This window comes from Megalobrama amblycephala, linkage group LG24 (genome assembly GCF_018812025.1).
Source record: "Megalobrama amblycephala isolate DHTTF-2021 linkage group LG24, ASM1881202v1, whole genome shotgun sequence".
NCBI lineage: Eukaryota > Metazoa > Chordata > Actinopteri > Cypriniformes > Xenocyprididae > Megalobrama > Megalobrama amblycephala.
In genome coordinates, this window is record NC_063067.1 from 30,834,154 (window position 1) to 30,851,909 (window position 17,756).

Consider the following 17,756-nt stretch of genomic DNA (forward strand, 5'->3'; position numbering starts at 1 on the left):
TGTGTCAAGGCTATTGTGTCAAGCTATCATAGCAAGTTTTATCATGTCAGTGTAGGGACAGCAGGAACATGTTGTTGCAACTGTCCCCTATGACAACATTAATGTAAAAGCTTGTCATAACTAGTGTTGTGTAATTTCAGTGTCTTGATTTTGATTAAAAACTATTTTGTAGTTCAATTTTATAATAATAATTAATCAATTCATGGCTGTTACTTGAAAATATGTTTTTCCTTTACTAGTCTTTATACAGTTAATTTAACTTGAAGACCTTGTCTGTGCACAAATAAAATAAAGAAATTGCAAAAGTGGTGTTAAAGAATGAATTTTATTACATTTTAATGAATGTTGCAACAGTCCCCAGTATAAATTGTATGCATATTATGTTACAGCAATGTGGGTGGGTAGATAACAGATGTGGGCTTTCTTTCTTTCAAAATTCTTCAGGGAAAAACTGTCCTCTAAAACTCCATGCACAAATGAGGTGTTTCCATTCAGTTTACTTTTGGGAAAATTAGCCATTGTGTAAGAGATTAGTTTCAGATTGGCATTGAATGTAGTTTCCCAAATGTCCTTAAAATTACTCAAGGTTCTCACGTGTTCTATTGTTCACCAAAACCCGCCCCAAACTTATGCCATTGGTTGAGTGCTAACTCAAATACTTTCTCGTTCTGAGAAAAGTATGATTTTCCAGCAGAGTTCATTCATTGTGTGATCGCAGGTCGAGAGGATGACAGCTCGAGTGTACTGCGCTGTGTTATTGTGTCTGTCTGGATGCTTGAGCACAACAGATGCTGCTCCAGGAGAAAACTTCACAGGTGAGAAAATCCATGTTCTTTTAACTTCATTACACAGCCTGAAGAAATGCATAAAAGTGCCTTACAAAATATGACATTTCAGCACATTACAATTTACAAACATACAGTACAGACATCCAGTGAAAGATGAACTTCAAACATTATCTTTTATGTTTTATCTATTACTTTTTATACATGTATATTCCATCGTACAAGGAAAACACATATAGATATTATTTTTTACTGTAAAACAAAAACATTAATATTAATATGGTTACAAAATCGTTACCAGATAAAATGTTTTGTATTTTCATGTTTTAACAATAACTATAATAGGTTACAACATAACATGGTGAGCTAATTATAACTTATAACTTCTTCAGTAAAAGTGTGAGGTTGTTAAGTTTTTGTCATGGATTAAAATTATTAAAGTGAATTTTGACATATACAATTGCTAGCAACTGGTGTTACAGAATGTTCTAAGGTGTCCTTATATGACACTAAGTCAAGTCAAGTCAAGTCACCTTTATTTATATAGCGCTTTTTACAATGCAGATTGTGTCAAAGCAGCTTTACATTGATAACTGGTATATAATTTGGCTGCACAACAGCTCTCAAAGAATAGTGTCAATGCAGGCAGATCAAAGCACTGTTGAACAAATGTCAAGAATACTATTGAATATCAAATATCAAGTGTCTCCAACTAAGCAAGCCAAAGGCGACAGCGGCAAGGAACCCAAACTCCAACAGGTGACATCAGGTGGCAAACAAGTGGCAAATAGGTGTTAAATGGAGAAAAATACCTTGGGAGAAACCAGGCTTATTACAACCTGGTCTCCTCTAATGATACTCTTCTGTAGTGGCCGGTTACTCTCCGGGGAAGGTGACGATGGAGGGGTTCCGTCGAGGATGTGCTTCTGACAGAGACTGTTCTAGAGGATACAGATGCTCTGAGGCTGTGTGTGTGCCGCCTGCTTTCAGTGAGTTTCAATTAGTAATGAATAAAAATAGAGGTCTTTCAAAAGGAACTCTGAAAAAAAAAATGGTGTAGGAACAGTTTTAGATCAGAAATTGCTGGTAAAGTTAAAAAATAATTACTAAGAAACAGCAAGCAACACACTGAATAAAACATGACATTTTAAAGTAGAATGACTGAAATATCTCTTTCTTTTAAAACATATTCCAATAATATATACAACTTTTTTACAGTGAAAAAGACATTCAGTGATATGGTTTCTCTGTCATGTGTCTGTATTACAGAAAAGCCAGGAGTGTGTCCACGCAGACAATATACAGCAGAAATGTGTGCCCTGATTCGTTTCGTGTCGTGTGCCGATGACAGTGACTGTGCCAAAGATGAGAAATGCTGCAACAATGGATGTGGACTTCAGTGTATGGCTCCACTTAAAGGTATATTATATTATATTATATTATATTATATTATATTATATATATATATATTATATTATATTATATTATATTATATTATATTATATTATATTATATTATATTATATTATGGGGCTATTGAATGCTTGAATCTGACTGGTTGATGAACGTTCTAAGTTGTGCAGTTATTTTCAGTGAAATACACGGCTAAAGTAATTCCAGGCAGGTCTTGACCGCATTACACTTCCATATCACTTCACCAAACTATTTCAGTCATTTCAAAGGTCCTTACAGCCTAAAACAGCAAAAGAACCAAAAACTCCAGTGAAAAAGACATTCAGCATTCAGTGATATGGTTTCTCTGTCATGTCATGTGTCTATATTACAGTAAAGCCAGGAGTGTGTCCACGCAGAAAACTTAGAGCAGGAGTGTGTGCCGAGTACTGTGCCGATGACAGTGACTGTCCCAACAATGAGAAATGCTGCAGCAATGGATGTGGACATGTATGTACAGCTCCATATACAGGTATATTATATTATATTATATTACAGGGCTGTTGAATGCTTGAATCTGATTGGCTGACGAACGTTCTAAGGTGTGCAATTATTTTCAGGGAAATACACGGTTAAAGTAGTTCCAGGCAGGTCTTGACCACATTATGTACGTTCATATCACTTCACCAAACTATTTTCGGTTATTTCAAAGGTCCTTACAATCTACTCAGTTCCTAAGTCCCCCAGATCTGCTAATAAAGCTCTCTTACATGTCCCACGGTCACGTCTTAAATCTAAAGGTGACAGAGCCTTTGCAGTTGCTGATCCACGGTTATAGAATCAGTTGCCACCTGACATTAAAGGTGCCCTAGAATCAAAAATTGAATTTACCTTGGCATAGTTGAATAACAAGAGTTCAGTACATGGAAAAGACATACATTGAGTCTCAAACTCCATTGCTTCCTCCTTCTTATGTAAATCTCATTTGTTTAAAAGACATCCTGAAGAACAGGCGAATCTCAACATAACACCGACTGTTACGTAACAGTCGGGGATCATTAATATGTACGCCCCCAATGTTTGCATATGCCAGCCCATGTTCAAGGCATTAGACAAGGGCAGCCAGTATTAACGTCTGGATCTGCACAGCTGAATCATCAGACTAGGTAAGCAAGCAAGAACAATAGCGAAAAATGACAGATGGAGCGATAATAACTGACATGATCCATGATAACATGATATTTTTAGTGATATTTGTAAATTGTCTTTATAAATGTTTCGTTAGCATGTTGCTAATGTACTGTTAAATGTGGTTAAAGTTACCATCGTTTATTACTGTATTCACAGAGACAAGACTGTCATTATTTTCATTAGTAAACACTTGCAGTCTGTATAATTCATAAACACAACTTCATTCTTTATAAATCTCTCCAACAGTGTGTAATGTTAGCTTTAGCCATGGAGCACAGCCTCAAACTCATTCAGAATCAAATGTAAACATCCATATAAATACTATACTCACATGATCCGACGCATGCATGCAGTATGCATGAAGAACATCTTGTAAAGATCCATTTGAGGGTTATATTAGCTGTGTGAACTTTGTTTATGCACTGTATAACTGCACTTATAGTCGAGAGCTCGGGGGGCAGGGAGCGAGCCTGAATCGGTGCATAGTTAAGTATGCCCCAAAATAGGCAGTTAAAAAAATTAATTAAAAAAAATCTATGGGGTATTTTGAGCTGAAACTTCACAGACACATTCAGGGGACACCTTAGACTTATATTACATCTTGTGAAAGAACGCTCTAGGGCACCTTTAAGAGTGCTCCCTCTATTTCTGTTTTTAAATCTAGACTCAAGACATATTTTTACTCTTTAGCCTTTCCCAATTATTGAATTATGGATTAGTAATTGTTATCTTCATTTTTTTTATTCTATTTTATTTGATATTTTATTTTAGGACTATTTTATGATTGTTTTGTACAACACTTTGGTGAGTGTAAGCTGAATTAAAAATGTGCTCTATAAATAAAAGTTACTAAAAAAAATACTACTAATTTACTACAACAGCAAAAGAACCACAAACCCCAGTGAAAAAGACATTCAGCATTCAGTGATATGGTTTCTCTGTCATGTGTCTGTATTACAGAAAAGCCAGGAGTGTGTCCACGCAGAAAATATGAACCAGAAATGTGTGCCCTGATTCGTTTCGTGTCATGTGACGATGACAGTGACTGTGCCAAAGATGAGAAATGCTGCAACAATGGATGTGGACTTCAGTGTATGCCTCCAGTTAAAGGTATATTATATTATATTATATTATATTATATTATATTATATTATATTATATTATATTATATTATATTATATTATATTATATTATATTATATTATAAACGGGGCTGTTGAATGCTTGAATCTGATTGGCTGACAAATGTTCTAAAGTGTGCAATTATTTTCAGTGAAACACACGGCTAAAGTAATTCCAGGCCGGTCTTGACTGCATTACACTTCCATATCACTTCACCAAACTATTTCAGTTATTTCAAAGGTCCTTACAGCCTAAACAGCAAAAGAACCAAAAACCCCAGTGAAAAAGACATTCAGCATTCAGTGATATGGTTTCTCTGTCATGTGTCTGTATAACAGCAAAGCCAGGAGTGTGTCCACGCAGACAATATACAGCAGAAATGTGTACATGGATTCGTTTCGTGTCATGTGACGATGACAGTGACTGTGCCAAAGATGAGAAATGCTGCAATAATGGATGTGGACTTCAGTGTATGCCTCTAGTTAAAGGTATATTATATTATATTATATTATTATACTTCAGGGCTGTTGAATGCTTGAATCTGATTGGTTGACAAACGTTCTAAGGTGTGCAATTATTTTCAGGGAAATGCACGGCTAAAGTAGTTCCAGGCAGGACTTGATCGCATTGCACGTTTATATCATTCGCCAAATGATTTCAGTTATTTCAAAGGTCCTTACAATCTACTCAGTTCCTAAGTCCCCCAGATCTGCTAATAAAGCTCTCTTATATGTCCCACGGTCACGTCTTAAATCGAAAGGTGACAGAGCCTTTGCAGTTGCTGATCCACGGTTATAGAATCAGTTGCCATCTGACATTAAGAGTGCTCCCTCTATTTCTGTTTTTAAATCTGGACTCAAGACATATCTTTACTCTTTAGCCTTTCCCGATTATTGAATTATGGATTAGTAATTGTTATCTTTATTTTTTATTCTATTTTATTTTATATTTTATTGTAGGCCTATTTTATGATTGTTTTATACACTTTGGTCAGTGTAAGCTGAATTAAAAATGTGCTCTATAAATAAAAGTTACTAAAAAAAAATACTACTAATTTACTACAACAGCAAAAGAACCTCAAACCCCAGTGAAAAAGACATTCAGCATTCAGTGATATGGTTTCTCTGTCATGTGTCTGTATTACAGAAAAGCCAGGAGTGTGTCCACGCAGACAATATGAAGCATCAATGTGTGCCCGGATACGTTTCAAGCCCTGTGCCGATGACAGTGACTGTGCCAAGAATGAGAAATGCTGCAGCAATGGATGTGGACGTCAGTGTATGCCTCCAGTTACAGGTATTGTTATGTTATGTTATGTTATGTTATGTTATGTTATGTTATGTTATGTTATGTTATGTTATGTTATGTTATGTTATGTTATGTTATGTGTTGTGTTGTGTTGTGTTGTGTTGTGTTGTGTTGTGTTGTGTTGTGTTGTGTTGTGTTGTGTTGTGTTGTGTTGAATGCTTGAATCTGATTGGTTGATGAACATTCTAAGGGGTAGTTTCCCGGACAGAGATTAAACCTAGTCCTAGAATAAAATGGCCCTTTAAACCAGATTAACAGAAATCTGCTTTCTCTGTCATGGTTTAAAATAATCTTAGACTTACTCTAGTCCAGAGCTTAATAAGCTGATTTCCTGGAGGAAGACTAGAGCTACTCCAGGACTAAATTGAGGCTTAAATTAAACCAGGAGGCAGGTTTAACTTCATATTTAACTTCATTCAACTTCAGATTAATGTTGTGTTTCAAAGAAGACTCATGTATTACTTGGATATATATATATCGATATTGATGTACACTGTGTGTATGTGTGTATATAAAATCATTTAAGTTAATTTTTTCCTCATTAATGTACACACAGCACCCCATATTGACAGAAAAACACAGATTGTCAACAAATCTGTTTTTGCAAATTTATTAAAAAAGAAAAACTGAAATATCACATGGTCCTAAGTATTCAGACCCTTTGCTGTGACACTCATATATTTAACTCAGGTGCTGTCCATTTCTTCTGATCATCCTTGAGAAGGTTCCAGAGATTGTATATAATGGGGAGATAAGAGGGTCTGTATCTCTTACCATTGGAGAAAGCGTGATGGCTAACTTAATCATGTGTGGCACCTCTCAGCCTATCATGTAATGGAAGTGACATCAGTCGCAATGTTCCCTAGTCTGCCTTCTCTTAAAAAAATACATTTTTATCAAGCTAAAATCTACATATAGTTCCCAACGAAAGTATTGTTTAGTGTAAAACATTCTGAAGATTGGCAAACAGGCTGTCGATTAATTAAATGATTAGCTATTTCCCCACAAAAGCTGTTTAATCAGCATAGTGAAGCCTCTCATCCATTGACTTACATTCAAAAAACAGCCTCTGGTCTCCTTCCCTGCGTACCGCGGGGGGCGGAGCGTTAGCTTTAGCCGTTACGCTTTTTTGGCTAAAGGTTGCAGGCTTGCCTTCCAGTGGCTTTGATGGTTCTACACCTTCATTTGAGTCCAGCTGTGTTTGATTATACTGATTGGACTTGATTAGGAAAGCCACACACCTGTCTATATAAGACCTTACAGCTTACAGTGCATGTCAGAGCAAATGAGAATCATGAGGTCAAAGGAACTGCCTGAAGAGCTCAGAGACAGAATTGTGGCAAGGCACAGATCTGGCCAAGGTTACAAAAAAATTTCTGCTGCACTTAAGGTTCCTAAGAGCACAGTGGCCTCCATAATCCTTACATGGAAGACGTTTGGGACGACCAGAACCCTTCCTAGAGCTGGCCGTTCGACCAAACTGAGCTATCGGGGGAGAAGAGCCTTGGTGAGAGAGGTAAAGAAGAACCCAAAGATCACTGTGACTGAGCTCCAGAGATGCAGTCGGGAGATGGGAGAAAGTTGTAGAAAGTCAACCATCACTGCAGCCCTCCACCAGTCGGAGCTTTATGGCAGAGTGGCCCAACAGAAGCCTCTCCTCAGTGCAAGACACATGAAAGCCCACATGGCGTTTGCTAAAAAACAACCTGAAGGACTCCAAGATGGTGAGAAATAAGATTCTCTGGTCTGATGAGACCAAGATAAAACTTTTTGTCCTTAATTCTAAGCGGTATGTGTGGAGAAAACCAGGCACTGCTCATCACCTGTCCAATACAGTCCCAACAGTGAAGCATGGTGGTGGCAGCATCATGCTGTGGGGGTGTTTTTCAGCTGCAGGGACAGGACGACTGGTTGCAATCGAGGGAAAGATGAATGCGGCCAAGTACAGGGATATCCTGGACGAAAACCTTCTCCAGAGTGGTCAGGACCTCAGACTGGGCCGAAGGTTTACCTTCCAACAAGACAATGACCCTAAGCACACAGCTAAAATAAGGAAGGAGTGGCTTCACAACAACTCCGTGACTGTTCTTGAATGGCCCAGCCAGAGCCCTGACTTAAACCCAATTGAGTATCTCTGGAGAGACTTAAAAATGACTGTCCACCAACGTTTACCATCCAACCTGACAGAACTGGAGAGGATCTGCAAGGAGGAATGGCAGAGGATTCCCAAATCCAGGTGTGAAAAACTTGTTGCATCTTTCCCAAAATGACTCATGGCTGTATTAGATCAAAAGGGTGCTTCTACTAAATACTGAGCAAAGGGTCTGAATACTTAGAACCATGTGATATTTCAGTTTTTCTTTTTTAATAAATCTGCAAAAATGTCAACAATTCTGTGTTTTTCTGTCAATATGGGGTGCTGTGTGTAACTTAAATTATTTTAGCAAATGGCTGCAATATAACAGAGTGAAAAATGTAAGGGGGTCTGAATACTTTCCATACCCACTGTATAATATATATATTATTATTATTATTATTATTATTATTATTATTTTTTTTTTTTTTTTTTTTTTTTTTTTTTGATGCTGTTCACTTTATTTAAATAATTTATTTTGATTTAACACCATTGTTTGGTTCAAATGTGATTGCTTTATGTTAAATTGACTTGAAATGGTTACTAGAACTCACTTGATGCTTTCATTTTGAAATAACATGTTTCAGTCAAGTAACCCAGTCCAATCAAACAAGACTTTCACTTCCAATCATGCTTTGCACCGGGCTGAATTGGGAGAGTAAATGTTGGAAAGTGTTATTTTATGCATTTTTTAGAAAGATGAGAATATGGAGATATGTTTTACTGTTTAATGTTCTATTATGTAAAAGTTTTTGTTATGTTAGTGTTTTTTGGAGATTACCGTTGTGGTGAAGTGTTGAGCTTGAGCTTGGGTTGAGGGCCTGCTAACAAGAATTGCCTTTTTTATATAATGAAGCAACCACTATGATAGTGCTTTGGATCAAGCCAGTATTATTTCTAGACTGCCAACACCGATTATCACAAGCATTAATAATCATATGATTATTACGTATTATATATATATTGTAGAATTCATCTATTTAAAAAAAAATAATAATAATTACAGATTTCCAGTCATTTCTTTTTTTCATAGCTGATGTATTTTGCTTGCTTTAAAAGAACTGTTTCTTGTTTAGTAAAGTTTTTTTTTTTTTTCTTTTTCTGCTGCCATTGTTTTCCTTGGATTTGCTTCTGAGTTCCATGCAATTTTAATAATCTGTGTTTCAGAAAGCCATTTTTTAAGTCACGATTAACTATTCTAGATTAAGGCCTATCCTGGCTTAATTTAAACCCTGTCCAGGAAACCACCCCTAAGTTGTGCAATTATTTTCAGTGAAATACACGTCTAAGGTAATTCCAGGCAGATCTTGACTGCATTACACTTCCATATCACTTCACCAAACTATTTCAGTCATTTCAAAGGTCCTTACAGCCTAAAACAGCAAAAGAACCACAAACCCCAGTGAAAAAGACATTCAGCATTCAGTGATATGGTTTCTCTGTCATGTGTCTGTATAACAGAAAAGCCAGGAGTGTGTCCACGCAGACAATATACAGCAGAAATGTGTGCAAGGATTCGTTTTGTGTCATGTGCCGATGACAGTGACTGTGCCAAAGATGAGAAATGCTGCAACAATGGATGTGGACGTCAGTGTATGCCTCCAGTTAAAGGTATTATATTTTTAAATTATACGCAAGGGCGTAGATTTGGTTTCAACTTTGGGGGGGATGAAGGTTGGTATGGTTGTATTATATTGGGGGGGGTTGTAACTGATGGCTTTGAATATTGGGGGGGTTACCTCCCCCCCATCCCCCCACAAACTACGTCCCTGATTATACGATACTACAGGGCTGTTGAATGCTTGAATCTGATTGGCTGACAAACATTCTAAGGTGTGCAATTATTTTCAGGGAAATGCGTGGCTAAAGTAGTTCCAGGCAGGTCTTGACCGCATTATGTACATGTTCATATCACTTCACCAAATGATTTCAGTTATTTGAAAGGTCCTTACAGGCTACAAAAACAAAAGAACCAATAACCTCAGTGAAAAAGACATTCAGCATTCAGTGATATGGTTTCTCTGTCATGTGTCTGTATTACAGCAAAGCCAGGAGTGTGTCCACGCAGATATTATATAGTACCAATGTGTGAAGAGTACTGTGTCAATGACAGTGACTGTTCCAACAATGAGAAATGCTGCAGCACTGGATGTGGACATGAATGTATGCCTCCAGATACAGGTATTATATTATTTTATATTATATAATTTTATAAAGTTATATTATATTAAAATATTACTAAAGTAGTTCCATATCACCAAAGTCCCTTTAAGACAAGTCATTTCACTCGGCAGCCATCTTTGAAATGTCTCTTGGGCATTCAAGTGCAGCTCCTATCTCTTTGAATGGGGAAACATCAAATTCTCCAAAACTGTTTGCCAAGCTTTCAATTACATTTCATATTTGAAATCACCAATGAAATCTGACAACAACTGTCTCATAAATTTTGTTTATAAATGCTTAAATCATGACAAAAAAAAAAGAATGTATTATTCAGGCTGGATCAAGCTAATGCGTATACGGAGTCCTAAATGCACGTCTCTTGTGCCTCATTTCGGAGGCGCGCGTCTCAGTGTTTAGGTGCGTTCACGCGGCCTCGTAATTCCTGTAGTTACGAGATTCTAGCTTGTAAAATGCGTTCACGTCCTCGTAGAGATCGTAATTACAGCTTGTAAGCTGGGAGTTTTCTGAAAGCTCCCACATGTACCACGTGGCCGCTGTACCACCTGACCGCTGTAGATTCATTTAGGCGTTGATAGTGGTGCCATGGAAACGCTTAATTCCCAGTCAAAGGACGTGAACAGCTCCGAATATAACGTCACGTGTTGCCATTTCAAGATACCGGTAAATACGAGGTGACGTGAACGCAGCTTTTCTATAGACCTTATGTAGCCCCGCCCCTTTTCAGCGTTGCGCTCGTTGTCTTTTGACTTCCGGTTTGTATTTCCACAGCGATATTACATTTATGAATGAACTGCTCGTTTTAAAATCTTCCCGATCTACTGACATTTGTTTAGACATCTGCTTTAAATATAACAATGCTCATGATAACTTTCATTAACTCTACAACAAGTAAATCCACTTAACCAACTAATTATTCTTTGACAGCGATGCCATAGAAATGTACAGAGCTACCGCAAAACGGAAGTTCAAAGACAATTTTATAAAGATGGCGGCGCGCTTGTTTCTCTGGTAAATAAGGTCTATTGGAACCGGAGCTTCTTACGGCCGCTACAGTGACGTGTGACTTTACCAATCGCGGATTGGCTCTTATTTAGAAGGCGGGACTTATTCCGCCATATTGCGCTTTGCACTTTCTCCCATTCAAAACAATATGAGTGACGCGTCTTGTGTTATTCTATAGTCTTTGATATCACTTGGCCAAATGATTTCAGTTATTTCAAAGGTCCTTGCAGCCTACAACAGCAAAATAACCGAAACCCATGATGACACTGACCAAGCAAATAAATATAGTTAACAATTGGATAAAAACAACAAATTATTTCCATGTTTTTTTTTTTTAATTTAAGCTAATTATAATTGGACTCCGGTTTGTTGAATTATTAGAAAATAATGCACACTCGAGTTCTTATCGTGACCACATTACCACCTCAGGTGTGCATTATTTTCTAATAATTCAATGGCATGTCATCAATTATTTCTTAATAAATGCTTCCAAAGTATTTTTCAGTCAGTTCATGTTAACTAATGTAGTTAACTAATGGATTATAAAATGTTATATTTTATATTATGTTATATTATATTGTTATATTATATTATATTAATACTTGGGCATCTTCTTCATTGCCTTTCAGTTTGTGTCTTATTTTATAAGTAATAAGTATTATTTTATATTATATTCTCTATGTCAAAAGTACCTGAATTCGGCCTATAGCACTGTAACAGACACAGGGTGGCTTTACAAAATGAATAAAGATGATGAATAATACTTAGTTTTACTCACAGAGTGAATTGCATTCTATCTATTCATGCTTTGAGTGTTTTGTGCTGTACATCTGAGGCTGAATGCCACTAAATGGCCAGACTAAATCTGAATCTCTATCCATGCAGTCAATATTCCCTACTGAAGAGGACTCCAAATAATGTTCCCATGATGGTCAGTGCCCTGCTGAACAGAAATGTTCCTCAAACATGCATGCAGTGAAACTCTGCCGATTTAACCACCGGAAAGAGTAATGAGATTGATTTTGCAGAATACATACTTGAGTTTTTTTACTTAAATCAATCAATCAAAGTTGTTAATTTCCTTTTCTTTCAGGCTTAACATTTGTATGCTTTTAAAAACAAAATGTACCAACACTTTAGCTGATGATTTTTTTTTTTTTTGAATTGCACATATGTAAAACCAATCATATAAAAAACAAACAAACAAACAAACAAACAAAAACTGTTGTATTCTTTTTGTATTTTCTCGTTGGGATTCTCTGGGATGGATATGAGATCCTCCCGGCCATGATTAAAGCATATTCAAAGGCATTGTTTGTCTGTCTGATAATTGCTCTAGACACTAGAGATCGTAGTTCTATTATCAAGTGATAGTGTTTAGTGGAGCACTAGAGAACTTACGTTTATTCCCAAGAAGTGCTGAAGTGGAACACTAGAGACCTGTTGAACAAGTGGAGAAACACCTAGTAGAGTACAAATTTGTGGGTGTCTATAAGTAGACGGTTCACGCCAAGTGATCAGGCATAACATTATAACCACTGACAGGTGAAGTGAATAACACTGATTATCTCTTCATCACAGCACCTGTTAGTGGGTGGGATATATTTGGCAGCAAGTGAACATTTTGTCCTCAAAGTTGATGAGTTAAAACAGGAAAAAGGGCCAAGGTCTGCAGTGGTCAGTATCTATCAAAAGTGCTTCCAAGGAAGGAACAGCGGTGAACCGGCGACAGGGTCATGGGCGGCCGAGGCTCACTGATGCACGTGGGGAGCGAAGGCTGGCCCGTGTTGTCCGATCCAACAGACGAGCTCCTGTAGCTCAAACTGCTCAAGAAGTTAAGAAGTTCTGATAGAAAGCTGTCAGAATACACAGTGCATCACAGTTTGTTGCGTATGGAGCTGCATAGCCGCAGACCAGTCAGGGTGCCCATGCTGACCCCTGTCCACTGACGAAAGAGACACGTGAGCTTCAGAACTGGACCACGGAGCAATGGAAGAAGGTGGCCTGGTCTGATGAATCCTGTTTTCTTTTACATCACGTGGATGGCCGGGTGCGTGTGCGTCGCTTACCTGGGGAACACATGGCACCAGGTTGTACTATGGGAAGAAGGCAAGCCGGCAGTGGCAGTGTGATGCTTTGGGCAATGTTCTGCTGGGAAACCTTGGGTCCTGTAAATGATAGTATAATTAATCTGTTGCAACTTCACACGCTCAACAAGGTGCATGGAATAAAAAAAAAATATTTATGGACAAAACCAGCAACACTTGTGGCGTCGAGGGGTCAAAATAAAAAAAGGGGCTAAAAGATCAATATTTTAGTTTGCCAATGCATTTCGGCACACAGGTCTTCATCAGGGCTAAAATCTTGTGTCCTGCCATCCATGTGGATGTTACTTTTACACGTACCACCTACCTAAGCATTGTTGCAGACCACCTTCACCCTTTCAAGGAAAAGGTATTCCCTGGTGGCTGTGGCCTCTTTAAGCAGGATAATGCACCCCGCCACAAAGCAAAAATGGTTCAGGAATGGTTTGAGGAGCACAACAGCGAGTTTGGCCTCCAAAATGCCCAGATCTCAATCCCCACCTCACAACTTACAGGACAACTTAAAGGATCTGCTGCTAACAGCTTGGTGCAGATACCACAGCACATCTTCAGGGGTCTAGTAGAGTCCATGCCTCGACGGGTCAGGGCTGTTTTGGCAGCAAACGGGGGACCAAAACAATATTAGGAAAGTGGTCATAATGTTATGCCTGATTGGTGTATGTGTATACAAACTACCATGTCATGTAACAGATTATAGAAGGATTTAGAGTAATTAAAACTGAATGTTACAATTGAGTTAGATAAAAAAAAAAAAAAAAAAAAAACATTCTTACTCAAAATCTCTCAAGGCATGTAAAATATCATTCCCAACATCTAATGGGTTTCCAGTCAGTTTATTACTGGAAAGTTAACCAGTGTTAAAGAGATGCTTCAGAATTCAAATTCAATAACACCAAGTCTAGAGGCCATTATGTGGTCTGCCCACAGGCAAATGCACGAAAAAAAAGCCAGAACACTAAAAACAAGTCCAGTCCTTCAAAACAACACACATTTGAATATCAGTGCATTAGAGAAAGTAGAAAATATGTGCCACATTCGTAGACATACATTTTCAGTAGTTGGATTATAGTGTCTGTGTTTGTGTGAAATGCTCTCAAAAGAGTGGCGTAAACAGAGACGACTTAATATCACGCTCTTCCATGTATATTTCTCCCAGATGCCCAAACCATGCAGTTCCTTTGAGAAATGTTCTTGTGACAGCAAGCTATGTTTATGCTTATGACTTGACAAAACAAAGTAAAAAATAAAAAAAAGTGGTCTGTGCTTATGTGGCTTAAAAAAAGAAAAGAAAAGGTGGCTAATACATTTTGGAAGGTCATTTGTTCAACAAAAGTTCAGAACAGTCACTTGGCATTGAGTCCTTCCAGGGCTGAAAAGCATCTTAAAACTCCAACAGATGCTGTTTTAGAGTCACAATTCTCTAAGCTGCCTAACATGGACATTTCAGGTGTTAGAACCTGCTCTCGGCAGTTAGGTCAGCAGTGGCACTCCCCTTAATGCGACGAACGAGGTTGGCCAAGCGTTTGGCCAGCGGTGGACTCGGTTTATCTGGAACATGCGGGTCAGCAAGTTGTAAAAGGAGCCGTAGCCCACCGCGACCACCGTGCAGGTGAGGCAGATGACATTGTAGGGCATGCTGAAGTCAGGCGTGGGTAGATTTACCAGCAGGGGTTCTGTGTACACTCGCACAAAGTAGCTTCGACTCTTCTTTGACTGGGACACTGGAAGTCAGAGGTGAAAAAGTTATAAAGAACCAAAACAAACTAAGGTACACTTATTTACTATTAACACCAAGGCCAGTTTATACTTACAAACTGCTAAACAACGGTTGGTCTTGTGTGAAGTTGCTGTTCATTGCAACCATACTTGGCACAAGGGCGCTGACCACAGAGGATCTGCAATAACATATTTATGGAACATCAGTCAGATATAGTGGCACACAGGATGTGTAAAAAATCCATAATACAACAATTATGACATTTTATGATTTACATTTAGTCAAGAATTACAAAAAAAAACCCTGGATCTTTCAAAATACTTAAGAAGCAAGAGTCTTACCCAACATAGAAGCCGTGGTTGGGATCAGGGGTGTACTCAGTCCATTTGAGAAGGGCCCTTTCAAACTGTACAGTGACCTCTGTCATTGAGTGAGGCGGTAACTGGATCAGCATCTCTAGTAGATGAGGACGATGGCTGTCTTTAGCGGGCTGGTAGTGAATGTAACCTACAGGAGAAGGAACCAAAGTCTATAAACTATTTATGCTCCTTTTTCTGTCCGCTAAGGATGATTTGAAAGAGGATAGTTTCTAATAGCTATAAACTTTTTTGATTTTTATACTCCCTCACTTTAAAGAATGTTTAAAATGTACATTTCCCTACTCAGATGTTATAACTTCCCCACTATAATACATTTATAAATCTAAGAATTAATATAAATTATATATATATATATATATATATATATATATATATATATATATATATATATATATATATATATATATATATATATCAGTACAGTCCAAAAGTTTGGAACCACTAAGATTTTTTAATGTTTTTAAAAGAAGTTTCGTCTGCTCACCAAGGCTACATTTATTTAATTAAAAATACAGTAAAAAACAGTAATATTGTGAAATATTATTACAATTTAAAATAACTGTGTACTATTTAAATATATTTGACAAAGTAATTTATTCCTGTGATGCAAAGCTGAATTTTCAGCATCGTTACTCCAGTCTTCAGTGTCACATGATCCTTCAGAAATCATTCTAATATGCTGATTTGCTGCTCAATAAACATTTATGATTATTTTCAATGTTGAAAACAGTTGTGTACTTTTTTTTTTTCAGGATTCCTTGATGAATAGAAAGTTCAAAAGAACAGCATTTATCTGAAATACAAAGCTTCTGTAGCATTATACACTACCGTTCAAAAGTTTGGGGTCAGTAAGAATTTTTATTTTTATTTTTTTTTGAAAGAAATTAAAGAAATTGAATACTTTTATTCAGCAAGGATGCATTAAATCAATCAAAAGTGGCAGTAAAGACATTTATAATGTTACAAAAGATTAGATTTCAGATAAACACTGTTCTTTTGAACTTTCTATTCATCAAATAATCCTGAAAAAAAATATTGTACACAAATATTTTGTACAATTGTACACATTAAATGTTTCTTGAGCAGCAGATCAGCATATTAGAATGATTTCTGAAGGATCATGTGACACTGAAGACTGGAGTAATGATGCTGAAAATTCAGCTTTGCCATCACAGGAATAAATTACTTTGTGAAATATATTCAAATAGAAAACAGTTATTTTAAATTGTAATAATATTTCACAATATTACTGTTTTTTACTTTATTTTTAATTAAATAAATGTAGCCTTGGTGAGCAGACGAAACTTCTTTTAAAAACATTAAAAATCTTAGTGGTTCCAAACTTTTGGACTGTACTGTAAGGTGGTTATTATAAATGAAATGATCACAGATAATAGTCTTGATGTAATTTGCCTTACTGAAACATGGCTTAAACCAAATGATTATTTTGGTCTTAATGAGTCTTGTCCACCTGGCTACTGTTATAAAAATAAATGTTGTCTCGTTGGCCGTGGCGGTGGTGTAGCAACAATCTATAGAGATATTCTTAACGTTACTCAGAAAACAAACTACAGATTTAATTCATTTGAAATTATTATGCTAAATGTTACACTCTCAGATATAAGTAAAAATTCTCTACTATCTCTTGCTTTAGCTACCATTTATAGACCTCCAGGGCGTTATGCTGATTTCCTAAAAGAGTTTGCAGACTTTCTCTCAGATCTATTGGTCAATGTCGATAAAGCGCTGATTGTTGGAGATTTTAACATTCATGTAGACAATACAAATGATGCGTTAGGGGCTGCGTTTACAGATTTACTAAACTCCTTTGGGGTCAAACAAAACGTCACTGGACCCACTCACCCTTTTAATGATACACTAGATTTAATTATATCACAGGGAATCAATCCTACTGGAACAGAAATTCTACCGCAAAGTGATGATGTCACTGATCACTACCTTGTAACTTGCATACTGCATACTGCATACTGATGATATTTGTCAAATTGCACCGCGATATCGACTAGGTAGAACAATTCTCCCGACAACTATAGATAAATTCACAAATAACCTGCCTGATCTGTCTCAGCTGCTCATCTTACCTAAACACACAAATGATCTTGAGAAAATGACTAGCAGCATGTGCACCATTTTCACTAGTACATTAGATACTGTTGCACCGATGAGATTTAAAAAGGTTAGAGAGAAAAATACTGTACCATGGCACAACAGTATTACTCACACTATCAAAAGAGAAACTCGTAATCTAGAACGCAAATGGAGACAAACTCGTTTAGAGGTCTTCAGAATCGCGTGGAAAGAAAGTTCGTCCCGTTATAGAAAGACTCTAAAAGCAGCCAGAGCCGAGCATCTCCGCAAACTCATAGAAAATAACCAAAACAATCCACGGTTCTTGTTTAGTAAAGTGGCTAGAATAA

At 37.1% G+C, this 17,756-nt stretch overlaps 2 protein-coding genes across 3 annotated transcripts; one reads left to right on the top strand and one right to left on the bottom strand.

Moving 5' to 3' along the window:
- The first annotated feature begins 660 nt into the window (after positions 1–660).
- On the top strand, positions 661–12,427 carry LOC125260420 (keratin-associated protein 5-3-like). 2 transcript variants are annotated; one of them, XM_048178775.1, is made up of 10 exons: positions 661–815; positions 1,655–1,774; positions 2,055–2,204; positions 2,571–2,708; positions 4,328–4,477; positions 4,827–4,976; positions 5,635–5,784; positions 9,392–9,541; positions 9,974–10,111; positions 12,002–12,427. In XM_048178775.1, exons 1-10 carry the CDS (start codon positions 728–730, stop codon positions 12,016–12,018), a joined length of 1,251 nt encoding a protein of 416 aa, XP_048034732.1. In that variant the 5' UTR covers positions 661–727; the 3' UTR covers positions 12,019–12,427. The 2 variants fall into 2 exon arrangements, with proteins under 2 accessions (XP_048034732.1, XP_048034733.1); XM_048178776.1 differs by lacking the exon at positions 1,655–1,774 and having other exon boundaries at positions 663–815.
- A 1,611-nt stretch (positions 12,428–14,038) lies between these two features.
- LOC125260421 (GPI transamidase component PIG-T-like) lies at positions 14,039–15,470 on the bottom strand. Its single transcript, XM_048178778.1, has 3 exons — positions 15,280–15,470; positions 15,033–15,116; positions 14,039–14,942 (listed from the first exon to the last, which is right to left on the bottom strand). Exons 1-3 carry the CDS (start codon positions 15,390–15,392, stop codon positions 14,864–14,866), a joined length of 276 nt encoding a protein of 91 aa, XP_048034735.1. The 5' UTR covers positions 15,393–15,470; the 3' UTR covers positions 14,039–14,863.
- Positions 15,471–17,756: the final 2,286 nt, after the last annotated feature.

Coding starts and splice junctions, on each gene's coding strand:
- LOC125260420 (XM_048178775.1), top strand. CDS start 728: ATGACAGCTCGAGTGTACTGCGCTGTGTTATTGTGTCTGTCTGGATGC. Junction 2,205..2,570: donor GTGTATGGCTCCACTTAAAG/GTATATTATATT, acceptor TCTATATTACAG/TAAAGCCAGGAGTGTGTCCA. Junction 4,478..4,826: donor GTGTATGCCTCCAGTTAAAG/GTATATTATATT, acceptor TCTGTATAACAG/CAAAGCCAGGAGTGTGTCCA.
- LOC125260421 (XM_048178778.1), bottom strand. CDS start 15,392: ATGCTGATCCAGTTACCGCCTCACTCAATGACAGAGGTCACTGTACAG. Junction 15,117..15,279: donor AACCACGGCTTCTATGTTGG/GTAAGACTCTTG, acceptor ATGTTATTGCAG/ATCCTCTGTGGTCAGCGCCC. Junction 14,943..15,032: donor CAACCGTTGTTTAGCAGTTT/GTAAGTATAAAC, acceptor TCTGACTTCCAG/TGTCCCAGTCAAAGAAGAGT.